The 18,373-nt window shown below is 37.0% G+C and overlaps 1 protein-coding gene and 1 pseudogene across 3 annotated transcripts in view; one reads left to right on the top strand and one right to left on the bottom strand.

The window, feature by feature from the left end:
- The window catches only part of TAF4B (TATA-box binding protein associated factor 4b), a 178,949-nt gene that overhangs the window by 93,920 nt on the left and 66,656 nt on the right, over positions 1-18,373 (bottom strand). For all 3 annotated transcript variants that reach the window (XM_060613490.3, XM_060613489.3, XM_060613492.3), the window contains 2 exons: positions 14,768-14,893; positions 7,766-7,822 (listed from right to left, as the gene is read on the bottom strand). In XM_060613490.3, coding sequence (XP_060469473.1) covers positions 7,766-7,822; positions 14,768-14,893 — 183 coding nt within the window. The remainder of the gene's footprint in view (positions 1-7,765; positions 7,823-14,767; positions 14,894-18,373) is intronic.
- Positions 1,744-2,622, top strand: LOC132665870 (small ribosomal subunit protein eS1 pseudogene; annotated as a pseudogene).

Here is an 18,373-nt window from a genome sequence, read left to right as displayed (position 1 = left end):
ATCATCCTCAGTCTGATTTTGCTATGAACTTTTAGAAAGTGATAATAAGGTATAAAGGACAGAGTTGAGAGATGAGTTAATGTCTCCCCCAGAGCTTATGTATGCTGTCCAAACAACATACATTAGTAGCAATGAAAATAGCTATTGCCACTAAATAGGAATATTTGAAAGAATCTGAAAAAATAAGAGAAATAAAGTACGCTACCTAGTTTTGAATTCTGCAAAGAATTACGAATAGTGTGTTGCTTAGATTTCACAGTTAACGTTATGTGTACGTAGAAATAATAAAACCCTACCACCAATAGATGTTTTTTAAATAGTAAACATTTAGGTAGAATTTTAGATATGCTTTGTAAAAATTAATTGGCCAAACTCTAAAATTCTCAACAATGCTAATAATCACTTCTAAATTACTGCAACTTACTGGGGAAAACAAGGTTAAATCCTAAAATATTATACTACAAAAGAAGCAAACAATACCACACTAAACACCATTAACAAATGAATTCTAAGTCAACAGAACCAACAAAGCAAGTTAAAAAACAATAACTACCTCCCCCCATCTCACCTAAAATTCAGGGATACAACAATAGAAACATAGCATCGCTTTCAACCCTTAAAAGACAAGTATTAGGCAGGCAATCCACCAAACCTAACAATACATGGTCTGAGTATTTTTTTTTTCTCCCAACCACTAATGCTAGTTCTTATGATGTCAAGCTACTGTCCAGAACACCTGAGATACTTGGGATCTGGAATGTAGAGTCCAATGCCTTGTTAGTCTGCCCTTCTAATCCATCTCTACATTTCAGTAAATAGCACATTCTCTGATCTCAATTAGACACTTTCTTCCTTAGACTTAAACACAATACTTGATTTCTATATTGTTTAAAACAAATATAATTTGTATTAGATTACAGAACCCTCCCCCTCCATGTCTTCCTCTTACATTCTTTTTTTTTTCAACCTTCTTTCCAGTCTTCTTGAAAGAAAAAAAACAAAGGAAAAAAAATTACATATCTATGGGTCAGTATCGAGCTTATTTAAGAGCTTGATGGCATCTATCTTAAATGTTTCTATAGCTAATGTTTTTAAGTAACTATTTTTCCTTTTACACCTCACCTTTCCCTAAATTATGACAGCTATGTTACATAAGCAGAACATGTGCTGTTATATTCACTTTATTTTGTTATTATTTTTTAAAATTTATTTTGAGGAGGGGGGGAGCAGCATGCAAGCTGGGGAGGGGCAGGGAGACAGAGAATCCCAAGCAGGCTCCACACTGTCAGAGCAGAGCCCAATGCAGGACCCAAACCCACGACCCATGAGATCATGACTTGAGCAGAAATCAAGAGTCAGACATTTAACAGACTGAGCCATCCAGGCACCCCTCTGTTCATTTTAAATAGGGTCTGAACAACAAGGGTTTTAATGCATGGGTCTACTTATATATGATTTTTTGGGATACAGTGCAGTACTAGAAATGTATTTTCTCTTAAGATTTTCTTAATATTTTTTCTCTAGCTTATCTTAGAATAAGAATATAGTATATAATATATAGAACAGACAAAAATGTTTTAATCAACTGTTTATTTTACCAGTAAGGTTTTCTATCAACAGAAGGTTATTAGTAGATATATTTGAGGAGAATCAAAAGTTATACATAGATTTTTGACTGCACAGGGGGATAGTGACCTTAACCCCTGTGTTGTTCAAGGATCAACTATAAGAGGAAACTGGGGCCCTTTTGGCTCCCTGAGCAGTGCCACATGGTGGTCAGCAAGAACAAGCACCTTACGAAAGGCGGCAAAAAGGGAGCCAAGAAGAAAGTGGTTGATCCATTTTCAAAGAAAGATTGGTATGATGTGAAAGCACCAGCAATGTTTAATATAAGAAATATTGGGAAAACACAAGTCACAAGAACTCAAGGAACCAAAATCGCATCTGATGGCCTCAAGGGTCCTGTGTTTGAAGTAAGCCTTGCTGATCTGGAGAATGATGAAGTTGCATGTGGGAAATTGAAGCTAATTACTGAAGATGTTCAGGGCAAAACCTGACTAATTTCCATGGCATGGATCTTACCCGGGACAAAATGTGCTCCATGGTCAAAAAATGGCAGACCATGATTGAAACCCATGTTGATGTCAAGACTACCGATGGGTAATTTCTTCGCTTCTTTTGTGTCGGTTTTACTAAAAAACGCCACAATTGGATTTGGAAGACCTCTTATGCTCAGCACCAATAGGTCTGCCAAATTAGGAAAAAGATAATGGAAATCATGACCCGAGAGGTGCAGACAAATTACTTGAAAGAAGTGGTCAATAAACTAATTCCAGACAGCATTGGAAAAGACACAGAGAAGGCTTGTCAGTCTATTTATCCACTCCATGATGTCTTTGTTAGAAAAGTAAAAATGCTCAAGAAGCCCAAGTCTGAACTGGGAAAGCTCATGGAGCTTCATGGTGAAGGCAGTAGTTCTGGAAAAGCTACTGGGGATGACACCGGTGCTAAAGTTGAACGAGCTGATGGATATCAGCCATCAGTCCAAGAATCTGTTTAAAATTCAGACATTTAATGGTGACAAATAAAAAATCTTACTTGTGATGTTTGAAAAAAAGAAAAAAGGAAACTGGGTTAAGTTCAAGAAGTAAAGTAACTTCCCCAAAGTGAGATGTAGTCAATGGCAGGTTGAATCTAGAATTGAAGACTCTTGACTTCTAGTTCAATGCTATTTCTCTTATAATACATACCTCTTCTACCAAAAGGGTAGAATGTCCCTCAGGCCACACAGATCCTATACTTCCAAATTAATGCATGTAACCTTCTGATGAAGCTCTAAATAAAATACTATCTTTCCTATGTAAGGTACACCAATCAAGAGATACAACCAATATACATCTCTTGAGAAAATATCCATTTCTCAGCTCCCAGAAGAGAATTTACTGAATGGTAACTGAACAATGCCAGTTCAAGATGCCAACTCTTAGATTCCCAAACCACAGTATTTTGTTTGACCTTCTATGACCATTTAGTCAACGGGAAAATAAAAGTGGTGGATTTTAAAGGTCCTCTTCCTTCTCCTCCTAGACCAATGGTTCTAAGTGTGATTTCCAGAGGAGCAGCAGCAATAGCGAATTACCTGGAAATCTGTTAGAAATGTAAACTCTCAAGCCTCGCCCAGACCTACTGCATCATAAACTAGGAAGGGGGCGGGGGGGGGGGGGTAGCAATCTGTATTTTAACAAACCCTCCAGATAATACTCATGTCCACCAAAGTTTGAGAACCTCTGTCCTAGACTATCAATGCTTTGAAATGTCTGCATCTGTTTCTCTATGTACACAAGCTTTTTACAACTTGTCATTTTACAAATGTCTTCTCCATACTAAATTAACTGGATTGCTAAAATAGATTCTTAATGACCAAAAAAAATGTATATGTATACACACACACACACACACACACACACACACACACATATTTAAAATGACAAGTTTCATTTTGTCCTGTCTAGTGTTCCATGAGTTTTCACTCATGCAGAACTAGCATAAGTTTAAATACAAATTGCTATAATTTAACAGCCTTAACTATCACATTTCACGGACGCCGTATCTTTAAATTTTTCATCTAAGGGGCTTCCTGGGTGGCTCAACTGATTAAGTGTCTGACCCTTGGTTTTGACTCAGGTCATGATCTCAGTTTGTGGGATCGAGCCCCGTATCGGGCTCTGTGCTGACAGCACAGAGCCTGCTTGGGATTCTCTCTCTGTTCTTTTTCTGCTCAAGTGCAGGCACTTTCTTGCAATAAATAAACATAGAAAAAATTAAAAAAACAAAAATCTTTTGTCTTTTTCATACCAATATAACAGTTTCTACTGGTTGCCCTGTGAAGCTAAGTGCCAGCAGGTACAGGTCTTGCATTCCTTTTTCTTTCCTCTATTGTCTGGTAACAAATGAAAGTGGGAATGCTAGGAGTTGTTAAAAGGAAGTAAATGAATTCTTTGTCTCATTCTGCACAGATGTGCTGAATTCACATTTCCCAAAGGAGAAAGAGGATATATTCAAAAGGAAAGAAGGGTCACAGTATATATAACAAATGTTTAAGGAATCAGGATGTATGAACTCCAAGGTCAGGTGGCTTGCTCCTCAGAATTCTGGATGATGTGGTAAGAACGGAAAACATCGAAGGCTAGATGATAATCTAGGATACACAGCACGTATTTCGACAAGCCTACAGCTGCATTAAACAAAGATGTACCTACCTGCTTGAAGTTAGAATTTGGCAATTAGTAATCCATCTAAAACTTTTCACAAATAGATGGTAAAATGGAAGAATGTCAGTACTTCAATTTTAGGAAACATACGTAGGAAAAAATTTTTAAACCAGAATTTAAAAGTATTGATATTTATTTATTTTTTTTAATTTTTTTTTAACGTTTATTTATTTTTGAGACAGAGAGAGACAGAGCATGAACAGGGGAGGGGCAGAGAGAGAGGGAGACACAGAATCTGAAACAGGCTCCAGGCTCTGAGCTGTCAGCACAGAGCCCGACACGGGGCTCGAACTCACGGACCGCGAGATCATGACCTGAGCCGAAGTCGGACGCTCAACCGACTGAGCCACCCAGGCGCCCCAAAAGTATTGATATTTAAAATATAAAGTTACAATAGAGTGCTTACACTCTAAAATATTGTTGCTTTTTTCCTCAGGCAAAAATAGAAAAAGGGAGGAGGGGGCAGGAAACAGCCCCAAAGTTGAGACTAAGATGTCTGAATTACAAGGATATCCATAGACATTTCAGCCAGACAACAATAAGGTTTTCAAACAGACAGATAACCTGTCAGGTCAATAAGAACAGTATGCAGAAGGAGCCACTTCAATGGACTGAGACTAGGCTGGAGGCAAATCCCAAGGGCAGCCTATTTTTTTTAAGCTCCAAATAAGAATGTCAAAATTGGAAGTCGATGGGAAGGATGAAAAAAAAATTATCAGACACGTTTATAAAAACCTGCCTGATTTAACACAGTTTGTCCTTATACCCAGAATGCAAAAAAGAAATGAACAGACTCAAAAATGGTATTAATAGAGAAGAAAACACCCAGGAGAAATGATCAAGATCAAAACTCTATCCTAAACGGTTGAAACCACCATAGATTATAAAATTATGTATGAAGGGGATTCAAGTTATTTAATATTTACGTGAGAAACATTGCTGAAACATTTCTCAGGATCAACAAAGCCTACAACTTCTCTAAATAGTTATCTGGAGTTCTGCATTCATAAGGTATTCTCCTTAATCTACTTCCTATGACTAGGTTGGTAGGTAGCTAGTTACCTGGAAAAAGAAAGCAAACAAATTTTAAATTGAGCAACTGAAAGGAATCCATGCTAATTTTCACAGTTGAACAAAGAAAACTTCCCAGACAGACCAAATACCAAAAAATCACAAATGAAAGCTTTATAGTTTATACCAGTGTGATAACAATTAGCACATCCCAAGTGATAACCTTACAAATTACCACACAAGAGAACAGTTCAACTATATTAAGATAGAGTCAATGACTTTTGCAACGAAACACAATATGGTATCCCTGTGAGTTTGATTCTAAATTAGAGGCCCTTAGAATACTAAAGTTATTAAAAGCTCTAGGGGGCAAAGGAAATGTCACAAAAATGACAATATTGCAGTTTCATCAAACATTTGCAACTAATACAAAGTGGCTCTGTTCTTGGAATGAGGCCAGTGTATTTGATTTTTTTTTTTTTTAATTGAAAGATTTAGGATAGTATGCAACTAGGAAACTTTCAAGATATTTTGGAAAGAAATTATACAGTCCTTTAAATCTTGCTAGGAAAAAAAATAAATGGAGGCGCAAAAAGAGGGGAAAAAACAGGTTTGCTACCACCTGCTCTCATAAGAGAGGTACTTTTTTTTTCTTTCTTTTTTTTTTTTTTTTTTTTTTGCATATTTACTTTTACAATTTTCTTTGAAAAATACTGTCCACCTATTCATCCCTCAGGGAACAATTAAACACAATATTAAAAGAAAAACCAAACAAAACCATCCCATACAAACCTGAAGGAAAAATTAATCAATCCAGATGTTAATGAAGGTTTTTGAAAAAGGAAAAGATGGGACAAGATTTTTAAAGATAAAAGGGCAAGCTTTCTGATATGTGTTTTCCCAAAAGGGGGTGGAGTCACAAGAAAGTAAGATAAGCATCTAATCGGTCCTTAATTGAAACAAAGAGGAATGCTTGTGTTTCAGAACAATAGGTTGTCCATTCCCAAATAACCTATGAAGCCAGGCTTGCTTAAAGAGGGTAATGGGTATAGTTCTCATACTAATTTTTTCAGATAACATCTTTAGATAAATTTTCTGCTGAACAGAAATGAGTATTAGAAGTGTTCTGTTGTTGAAATGTGTCTGACTTCAATCCTTTCTAATGTTCTCCCTTTCCAGTTCTCCTCATCTCAATCCAGAAGAAACCTCTCCATCCAGAGTTCATGCATTTTCCTTCTCTATTTTAGTGAAAACATACCACACTGATTGTAAGAATCTTACTAGATTTCCATTTGTTTTGCCTCAGCTCCTACATTAATCCAAACAATAAGGGCCTTGAAAACATTCATAAATAACCTGCTGCTGCTGGCACCTAGGAGCCGAGTGCTGCAATGTTAAGCAACAACAAATTTCATAGTTCAAGAGGCACAGTTAAGGAAAAAGGTTGCTCAGGAAATCACTCTTATTTAGCACAAAGATCCTTAAAAATTGCATGAAATCAGTCAAGTAACTATAGAAACCAATTTCTTCAGCTCCATATCACACGTCTCACACCTCAATTGTCTTTATTATCGTCTGCTGTCAGATCCTTAATCAGAAATGTGAACAGGCTTGATGATTTATTCAGCAGGGAAAAGAATCTGTAGGTCAAGTGAAAAATTTCACACACACCCAAACACACACCACATCTTCAACCTTAGGTACTTTCATTTCCTTCTGTTCTCAGCAGCTCTGGGGGCAACTCCAGTGAGATCCAATATTAAGGCTCAATTAAAATAAGCTCCAATTAGTGGAGCTTTTTTCTCTGGGGCTAGAAAAGTCAGGAAATGGATATTGGGAAATGTAAAAAGTCAGCTACTGAGAGGAGGCTGCAGACATAAATGAACTTATTTGTTGATTTCTACAGTTGCTATGCAGAGGCCTCTGGGAGTAAAAGCTTAACCAGTCTAAGCTATAAACTAAAACCCCTGCAGCTAAACATGAACTGTGTGAAACAAGGGCTCCATTCCAGAACAGAAAACTGCTGGGCCCAGAAAATTAAAAGCCAGAGGCGTTTTCCATTTAAAACTAAATCCCAGTACCACCTCCCAGCCAAAGAATTATAAGCAGTATCAGATTTACAAAACGAACAATTACCCTGGAAAAATGTAGCCTATTGTACAGTCCCAGATGCTAAATCTCAGAAGTTTCTTTTTTTTTTTCTTTTTTTTAATCCCACATTATATTCCTCCAAGTACACCACTGTAGTTTACAAAGAGCCATTTCTAGACAGGCCTAAGCCTTGAAAATAAATTTTAAAAAGAGAGCACATAACTCATTGACCTCATTTGAAGTACTGCCCTTGCCTTGAGCAGTTCCTGTCCTTCCCCAAGGCTTCTGCAAATGGTATGCAACAGCAAAATAAACCCTGACCTAATTGCCAGGAGAGAGCTGCCAACCTTCCCTCCAACACAAAGACAAGCATGGTAACTTGAAAGTCCTACCTCTTTGGCTTTCTGCTTTAATCTCAGCTGTTCTGGATCTTCTTTATTGGAACGACTCTATCAAAGGAAAAGAAAATTTTAATAGAAATTACTAGCATCTAAACACCATAGTTGCCGTTAAATATTTAATAAATGACAATTTTCTCTTGTGATTGAAAACCTTAGCTCCAGGGGAAAATGCCTCAATCCAGTCTGGTGCACTCCCTCCGTTACGCCCCCTCCCTCCCATCATCTGGGCCGGCTGCTGCGGCTCTAGCCCCAAGGAAGCTTATACTGAAAATGATGCTAACGATGTCAGTCAGGTCCAGTTGAGGCATGACGCTGTTCTTGTTAGAACACTAAAAATTAAAAAACGGATGGTACAGATGAAGGAAAAGAATAGAAGGATAATTGTTGGCTCAAATGAAGGAAAGCAATCAACACTGGCTAATCTTCAGGTGAAGCCATTTTGGAAAAACCTATGGTATTTCAAGGACTATTAAAACCAAGACTATTAAAATCAATGTACAAAACTGTTGAATCACTATACCGGATGCCTGATTAACTGGCATATAACTTAATATTAACACTGTATGCTAATTAACTGGAATTAAAATAAACACTTAAAAATAAATCACATAAAATCAGGAACCTGATGGACTTTGAACCAAATCACTATCTCTTTAAAAGTAGAATTTTTAAAAATTAAGTAGGAAATACACCCCAGTGTTTTCATTAGAGTATCTTGTCATCTCTGGGTCCTCCACAGCACTTACTTGAATGCTGTGCACAATTAAATGCCCAATAAATGTTTATTAAATATTGCTTTCCATACTGATTCAGTTCAACATTCCAAAAATGAATAATCTTACAGGATTGCTGTAAGGAGAAAACTATCTTCTGTATGCAATACTATGATGAAACCAACAGTAAGGAACTTCATTTCTGAAACTATGAACATTTGTCCACTGAAAAATATGCTGCAGAGTATTCTTTTTTCTCTAACAAAGTTATCTAACTCCTTATAAATCTGAATATTTGTTCTATGAAATGGAACATCAGCTACCTAAAGGTAGCTAACAAAATAAAAGCTAAAGGTATTTTCTTATTTACTAAATTTACTGGATACATTTTACTGATTTATTGGTATTTTTGTTAAGGAAAGAAAGAAACCGTTTAGATTTAAAAGTGCCTTGTAATTTTAAACACCTTAATTAAATACCTACATAAGACTCCACCAAAACTAATAATTTTCTTCTTCATTTTGTCCCCTTTCTATTAAACTTTTTCAAAAATGATTATATATTTTTGAGAGACAGAGACAGTACATGAGCAGAAGGGCAGAGAGAGAGGGAGACACAGAATCTGAAGCAGGCTCCAGGCTCTGAGCTGTCAGCACAGAACCCATTGAGGGGCCCGAACCCACGCACTATGAGATCATGACCTGATCTGAAGTCAGACGCCCAACCGACTGAGCTACCCAGGCGCCCCGTCCCCTATCTGTTAAAACAACTTCACTTCAGCCCAAACTAAGATAAAATCCTTTATTATTCCACCTGTATTAAGAGACAAAGCAGTGTGTATATATGCACTTATATAAAAACGTGTGTATGTACATATATGTGTATATATATTTGTGAGTATATAATTTTTGCCCCAGTATGAAATAGGTACATTTGAGTAGCAAGTCTTTGTCAAACAGTATTTAATGATTATTCATAGTATAAATTCTACTCTATGTGCCTATTTTGAGCCTGGAGATACAGAAATGAAATAACAAGATGAAGTCCTGCTTTCAAGAGACTTATATTTTAAGAAAATAATAAAACAATAAATTTTATAAAAATTAAATACAGTTACGATATGTAAAGCATTTATGATGGGGAAAATAAAAAAACAATTACTGACAGTGGTAAGTTATATTAAAGAAAATAAAATTGGGGGCACCTGCACAGCTCAGTCAGGTGGGCATCCAACTCTTGATTTTGGCTCAGGTCATGATCCCAGGGTCATGGGGTCAAGTTCTGCATCAGGCTCTGTGATGAGCATGGAGCCTGCTTAACATTCTCTCTCTCCCCCACCTCCTCTACCCTGCCCTCTCTCTCAAATAAAAATAAAAATAAAATAAAATATGTAATAGAGGAAGGAGTATGTGTGTGTGGGGGGGGGGGGGTAAGTACTTCTTTAGCTAGGAAGGGAGAAAAGACATCTGAAAGAAGTGACATTTGAGTAGAGATCTGGACGACAAGAAGGAGGCGGCCATGCAAAAATATGGGGGAAGAATACGCCAAGCAAAAGGCACAGTCATTGCAAAAGACTTAAAATGGAATAAGCTTGGTGAAAGAGGAGTACCTGGGTGGCTCAGTCAGTTGACCATCTGACTCTTGATTTTGTCTCAGGTCATGATCTCATGAGCTCTATGTCAGGCTTAGAGCTGACAGTGTGGAGCCTGCTTGAGATTCCCTCTCTCCCTCTCTCTGCCCCTCCCCTACTCACATGCTCGTGCATTGCGTGCTCTCTTTCTCAAAATAAACAAACAAACTTTAAAAATTAAGTAAAGAAAGAAGGCCCAGGTAGCTAGAACATAGAGAAAAGTTGAAAGAGATGGATTGGAGACCACATAGGCCATGATAAGGAGTTGGGGTTTAATTCTAGTTATAAGAAAAAGCCACTCTAGGGCTTGGAGCACAGGAGTGAGATGCCACTGATACAACACCTTAGATCACTCGGGCTGCTGTGCAGTGGATGCAGAACCGTAGGGACCCAAGATTCGAGGTACAGGCACACAGAACAATGGAGGAGACTACTCTAAAACAACCATTGTTTTATTTTTTTTAAGTTTATTTATTTATTGAGAGAGACAGAGACCGAGGGTGTCGGGGAGGGGCAGAGAGAGAGAGAGAGAGAGAGAGAGAGAGAGAATCCCAAGCAGGCTCTGTGCTGATCAGCGCAGAGCCTGATGTGGGGCTCGAACTCACAAAACTGTGAGATCATGACCTGAGACGAAACCAAGAGTTGGACATTCAACCAAATGAGCCACCGAGGTGCCCCTAAAATAACCATTGTTTTAGAAAAAGAGAAGGGCAGCTTGGACTAGTGTCATAACAGAGAAGATGATGATAAATGATCAGGTTGAAATATATTTGAGGTAGATTTATTGATGGACTGGATATAGGGTGTGAAGTAAAGAGAATTAAGGATGATTTCCTAGGATTCTAGTCTAAGCAACTGGAAGGGTGAGAATTCCAACTTTCGGAGAGGATGAAGACCAGAGTAGATGTAGGACATAGGAACTCAACTTTCAGGTTTAGATGCCTAATTAGCTAAGATGCACACTTGGCACCCTCAAAGAAGGTCAGCAAGACTGGAGCAAGACGAGTGAAGAAGGGAGGGATAGGAATGAGCTCAGAGAGGGAGGTGGGTACCTTTTAAGATCTGGTAAGAAGTTTGGATTTTATTTTAAATGCAAGAGGAAGTCACTGAGGTTTTCAAGTAATAGAGGCACACATGATTTGTTATGGAAACACTATTCTGACAAGAGTATGAAAAACAGATTGTAAAAGGAAAACAAGATCAGTTAGGAGACATTACAGAAGTCCAAGTGAAAGATGACTTAGACCAGAGAGGTGACACTGGTGATAAAGAGACGATGAAGACTACATCTGGGAAACAGAACAGGAAGTAAACTGGATGTAGGGAGAGGAAAAGGAGTTAAAGGTGACTCCTAAGTTTTCTGGTTTGAACATCAAGGCAAACAATTGTGTTGTTTACTAAGTTAGGAAAACCTATTAAGAGTAAAAGGTATTTTGAGTAGGGAGGAAAATCATAAAACCTGGGATACTCTAATATTTAGAAGTCTGGCAAAGGAAGAAAAACCAAGAGAGAATGAGACTATATTATATCCAATAATAACTAAACAAGTATTTAATAGTTTATGACTTTGTTTACAGCACAGTAATTGGAAATAAAATATGAATAAACCACCTCATCACATTGACTGTGTGCTTGCTTATAATACTTGACAGCTCAAGGAAGAGCATCTTCCTGCCCCAGCTGTCCTTCCCAGCTCAAGAGGGGTCAGCATGGGGACTGAGGCAGTGAGAAACAGCACAGTGATAAGGTTGTGGTGCACCACTTCCTTGTGAGGGTTGGGGACATGAAGTTACAGACCAGTGGCCAAGAATGCGGAGTGATGAAGGGCTGGGGAGACCGACCAAGGCATGGCCAGTGAGTATGGCTACTAATTACACAGGCAATGAAATGAAGGCAGGGGAAACAGTGGTAGCAGACAGAGAAGGCAGCCAGCATGGCTGTTTTGGAGATTAGTTACACAGAGCAAGTAAGTAAATTGAGCACGTAAGAAAATAAATTGAGGATAACAAGAGTCAAGTATCTGACTAAGGAGAAAGTATTTATAAACATGGAAAGGTTTAGGCTAGAAAAAGTCCTAAGATATTGGAGTCGGAGGTATCCATATAAATTATGGTTTTAGAACATATACACACAAATAGTTACAAATGTATGTTTGTGTATATATAAATACATGGGTACATACATATACACCATACGTATATTTCCTAGATGTGTCCACTTGACAGGGCCTACATGTGATGACACCCCATTAGCAATGAGCACACTGTAAGCTCTACTCTTGGTTTCTGGACAACATCCTCAACTAAAAAGACACAAGATTCTTTAGGGGAAATGGCTGATTCCAGGGCGGAGGAAGGACAAGCAAAAGCTGGGCCTGGAACATCTTGTGTCAGAAAGTAAGGACAAGCTCAGGGAATGATGGGAAACATGAATAACAGAGAAAAGTGCCAGCTGGAAGGGTCTCCCACTCAGGAGGAATTTGAGCATCAAAATAATAATTAATAGTAATGGATTACAACCTGTTGAATCACACAGAAATCCAAGAGCCCATATGGATATCAATGAATGCATGCATGAATAAATGAATAAAAGAGAAAGGAAAGCTCTTCCACATAGTAGAATGCTAATAAACGTAGAAGAGGATGAGAATTTAAAAATCACTATTTGCGTATTTATAAGTTGTGCCCATCATAGAAGTGACTGATTCAGGTAGACACCATCTGTGGGTGCTAAAGTGGATACACAGAGGTTTGATGAGGAAGGGGACACTGATATAATCCTGGAATGTCTTCCTATGAAAAACTGATTAGAAAAAGGAAAGTGGCAAATTTAAAATGGAGAAAATTGACAGGCACCCACACAACTGGGTGATCAAGGTTGCCTTTTGATATAATCAGCTGGGAAGAATGTATATATTCCTGCCAAGAATTCATGACCTAAGACATGAGGAAATATCAGATGAACCCAGGAATTATTAGTCACCCTATAGATGGTAAGGCCTATACTTCTGAAACTTGTCAAAGACATGAGGGAGAAAGTCAGAAATCTAACTGAAGGAGTCTGAAAAAGAGAGGGCAACAAATAAAACACATATTGCTGAATGGAAGAATAAACCATGGAGGAAAAGGAGAATGAGCCGAGACAGCTGGTGAAATCTGAATGGGGTCTGTGGATTACATGGCAGTGTTATATTGTTCACAGCCTGATTTGGAGGGTTATATAGCAGAATGTCCTGTTTTCACAAATACATGCTAGAATGTTTAGCAGTGATGGGACATCACGGCTGAAGCCTGCTTTCAAAAGGTTCAGAGAAAGGCTAATTAGAGATGATAATTGCACTACTTGTAAATACTAAAAAAAAAAACAAAACAAACAAACAAAAAAAACCTCTGAATTCAAAGAAAGAACAAAGGAATGAAAGAGAATAATGATAGTGTGTGTGTGCGTGTGTGTGTGTGTGTGTGTGTGCGTGCGCGCGCAGAAAGGATAGAGATGGAGAAAATGCGGTAAAATGTTAAAAATGGGGGGCATCTGGGGCGCCTGGGTGGCGCAGTCGGTTAAGCGTCCGACTTCAGCCAGGTCACGATCTCACGGTCCGTGAGTTCGAGCCCCGCGTCAGGCTCTGGGCTGATGGCTCGGAGCCTGGAGCCTGTTTCCGATTCTGTGTCTCCCTCTCTCTCTGTCCCTCCCCCGTTCATGCTCTGTCTCTCTCTGTCCCAAAAATAAATAAACGTTGGAAAAAAAAAAAAAAAAAAAAAAAAAAAATGGGGGGCATCTGAGAAAAGGAGAGGAGGATTCTTTGTACAGTACAGCAACTTTCCTGGTAAGTATGAAATACCTCAAAATAAATTAATTACCAAAATAAATTAAGTACCAAAATAAATTAATTAACATTTATTAATTAATACCTTCAAAATAAATTAACTAAAAAGGTGATTCATATGTGATTACGAACAAATACTCTGATATGGGAGATTGACAATAACACTAAAAATTAAAACTAAGGTGTTTAAAACAAAAAATAAGTCTAGTGCCCAACCTTTATGACTACATGCAAAGGCCCTAGGACTACAAGGAAATGTGAAGCAACAAAATGCAAACCATGGTAGAACCAGCTTTCAGGCCATCAGGCACTAACAGTTCAGGAAAATGTTTCAATAAAGAAGAAAGGAAATAAATACAGTTATATATATTTATAAGATACTTTTCTTCTTACCTGTTCTTTCATTCTCTAACCCATTTCTGCCCATGCTATATTTTGCTCCATATAATCCTAATTAATCCTAGTTTTACCCATAAATTTCCAAATTTTCCTCTCTCAGATTCAACTTGGCACCTATCAAATTATATCCCTAAAAAGACCTTGAGCATTTTTAAAAAACATTTTTACTTAAGGGTAGTAGGTATGATCCTAGGCACACAGGAATTGAGAATGAGGAGATAAAAGATTGTATCTCATTAAGCTAAATTAGCTGACAGTCACTGTATGACACTATCCTGGCTGTGAGAGACTTTATTAGTAATCTCATTTCAAGAAATCCTTCAGAGAAATCTCAAAGCTTAATAAAAACAAGACAGTCAACCAACAATAAAGCCAATTCTGACCTCTTTGCCAGGCCACGTTCAATCATAAATCATGTAGGCTCTTACCTTGGCTACCCTAAGTAGCATTTCTCTTTCTTCTAAATCCTTTCTCTGCTTCTCCAATTGATCTAGCTTTTCAAGAAATTTGAGCTGTGATCTGGTATCACTAGACAGGATGTAATTTTCACTTGCCTGGAAAAAAAGAAAAAAAAAAAAGATTCCTAATGATCCTTAGGCAACACATTCTACATGAGGTTTAATAAATCAGCTAAAGACAATAATAACCAACATACACAGGGAGCTAAATTTTCAAGATGTAATATTTGTATTTCTGATAATACAAACAACAACAAAAAAACCTTAGTCATCCTTGAAAGTTGAGAGGTTATTAAGCATTCAAATTTCAGAGCTTTCCTAGAAAGCTGCAAGGGGAAAAAAAAGAGAATTAAGCCAAGCAAATCTTAACAATAGGAAGTAGAAAGCAAGAGAGTATACCATGTACCTATAATCTAAAATCTGTTTAGTTAAATTATTGTCCCATCTCTACAGACCTTACTATGTTTAATGAAATCTCAGGCCTGTCAAAGACAAAATCAAAATCAAACAAAAAAATCCCAAACAAAAAAACAATCACTTCACTAAAAAACACATCAAAGATGAAAGTTACCACCCCCATTTCCATTGCTGGATTGGTCTAACCTTGACAAGTGAGTACAACTTCAATCAAAATAGAACATAAGATGAAAAGGCAAACATTTAATATCCTAAACCTTGTTTTGAGGACTCCTTTAAGCTATGAACTTGGACAGAAACTAAAGTCAGAGAAAGTAAGTAGATAATTTATAAATGAGAGCCATAACAGAGAAGTATAATTATTTGTCTTAATTTGCTCCATAAAATGATAAAATTTACACTGCTTTATTTATTTTGATATTCTAGAGTGTAAGACAGTGCTTTCCAATCTAAATATTTTTAAAATTTTCATCTATCTTTCTAAATACACCTAAGATGGGGATTGGCGGATGCAATCTTTCCAATCAGCATTTAAGATATCCTGCCATCTAGTCATCTCAGTAAATCAGACACCCAAAATATGGGACGGAGACTGTGGGAGACTGTATAACAGGAAAACTTAAAGTTTTTAAACATTTAGTCTAACGGTCAGTGCCTGGCTTGGAAATCATAGGTATAGCACCAAGCCCATCTTTGTTTTATCCCGTGCTTATGGTTGATTCAATTAACTGGGACCAAGAGATTTCATATGCCCAAGATTCTTTCTAAATTAAATTTTTATTGTTGGTATTTAACTAGATCAAAAGAGTATTACCGTAGTATAACGAACAAGGATGTATTAGTGCTACTTATTTTAGTTCACGTTTAATACAAAACGAATTCTCAAATGCTTTTAAAGTTAAATAATACAAGATAGAATATGGAATACATTACAGGCCAACCATGAGGCATAAACATAATAACCAGTGGTTTCTTAAATACTTCATCTTTACCATTTTTGTGCTCAGATACTCTGGGGATAGTTTACTGACTTAATTTAATTTTAAAAGGACAACAAACACTAAATTAAAAAGAAACACAGACTTTCTAAAATTTAACCCAATCTCATCCCCATGCTAAGACCCCTTCTTCTTCTCCCAATTTAGATACAACTGCCTCTGGTTTAATGCATCCTTCCTTTATTCTTACAGATGCTAAGCAAATGAGTGTCTCCCCTATTCCTATTGATTCCCCAAACTTATTTAAACAACAGTAACCCCATCTTACCACGTTGCTTCCTGTCTACCACACAGGCCTAACCCAAGTCTTTATGTTAGGTTGAATAGGGTGGTTTAACAATGAAAATATAAGGACTCAGACCAAATGATAAAACCATCATTATTATCCCATCTAAAGGAAGCACAAAGCCCCTTTCAACCAGAAAACACTGAAGCTTCTCCATGACCACTGGCGTGCAGAAGACTGTATCTTCAGCTGGAAAACACCTGGCAGCAAGATCAAAAGCTCTGTGTCACATGTGTCACTTTCTACTTCTTTACTTAAATCTCAGTTTATGGACTATGATTAATTAGATAATTATATCTAAACATGTGAAAGATTACCAAAAGTAGATGGATGTCAAATGAAAAGAGATGGTGGGATTTTGCTTTTAATAAAAGTAAGCTTGTTTTTGTGAAATTCATAGGGTAAAAATTCCCACACTGTACAGATAAAAATAAATCCTATCAGGGATGAACTAAAATGTAAGGACAGAGCTAAATCTGTGACACAATGATTATTATAAGATCAAAGTCTACAAAACAAATATAATTTTGAACTAGATCCAAACGTAACTAAATGATTATTACTTCTGTTTAAAGAAGGATGATAATGTAGTACAAATTCAGACAGTGGCATTAGTTGCACTAAGTAATGAGTGTGGGGAAAGGCAAGCAGGGGAAAATCAATTAGGTTATGGTTAAGGAAGTGTTAGCTTTAAGCTAAGTTACTGAGGTTCCAGGTGGGGTAGATATTATCCATTTTGCCTTGGGCAACAAAATCCTTAGAACATATGCTATTAATATACAACAGAAGAATTCCATCTGAAGACTGGAACACACAACAGTGACTTGGATGACAGAATAATAAACATTACATGGAAATATTCTATTCCATACTAAATTATACCATTATGTTTTATATAGAAACTGCCCACTATAAATAAAAGCGTACTCATATATCTCTGAAACAGTTCAGTGACTGAGGTGGGAATAGGGGATAATCCAGGCTGGAAAAATTTTGAAGACTTTTATAAGTTACAGTAAAAAGCCAAAAAGAAAGACTATTTTCCCCACATCCCAGTATTGAAGGTAAACTGATATCAGGTCAAATTAGATTATTACAAATTTAGGATGTTAATTGTAATACCCATGGTAACCATCAATAAAATATCTGAAAATACATACACAACAGGAAACGAGAAGGGTATCAAAATAGTACACAACAACAACAAAAATCAAACCAAAGAGGTAGTAATAACAGATAAGGGATTTTAAAAAAGCTACAATGCATACAGAAAAATAGTGAAATATCATAAGTTCCTCCTTATGAGTAATCACTTTAAATGTAAATGGATTAAACTCCCCAATCAAAAGGTAGAGACTAACATGATCCAAACTAACAAGCTACCTTACAAGAGATTCACTTTAGATGAAAGCATATGAATAGACTGAAAGCAAAAAGATGGAAAAAAGATTTCATGCAAATAATAACCAAAGAAAGCAGGTGTGGCTATACTGATACCAGGTAAGATAAACTTTAAGTCAACAATTGTTAAAAGACATAAACAAGGACATGATATGTTGACAAAAGAGTCAATTCATCAAGAAGATATACATACCAGACAGCAGAGTCCCTAAATTTATGAAGCAAATGACAGAACTAAAAACAGAAATAGGGGTCTACAATAACAACTGAAGTCTTCAATACCTCCCTTTCAATAATGGGTAGAATTCCTAGACAAAGATCAATAAGGAAATAGAGGACTTAACATTATAAACCAACTAGATCTACCAGACATTTATGAATACTCCCTCCAAAAACAGAATACGCATTCTGCTCAAGTGTGCATCGAATATTCTCTAAGACAGATCCTACGTTAGGCCACACAATAAGCCTAAA

This window comes from Panthera onca, chromosome D3, assembly GCF_046562875.1.
Source record: "Panthera onca isolate mPanOnc1 chromosome D3, mPanOnc1 haplotype 2, whole genome shotgun sequence".
Taxonomy (NCBI): domain Eukaryota; kingdom Metazoa; phylum Chordata; class Mammalia; order Carnivora; family Felidae; genus Panthera; species Panthera onca.
Note: the sequence above shows the minus strand (reverse complement) of the source record. Positions and strands in the feature narration are given on the sequence as shown.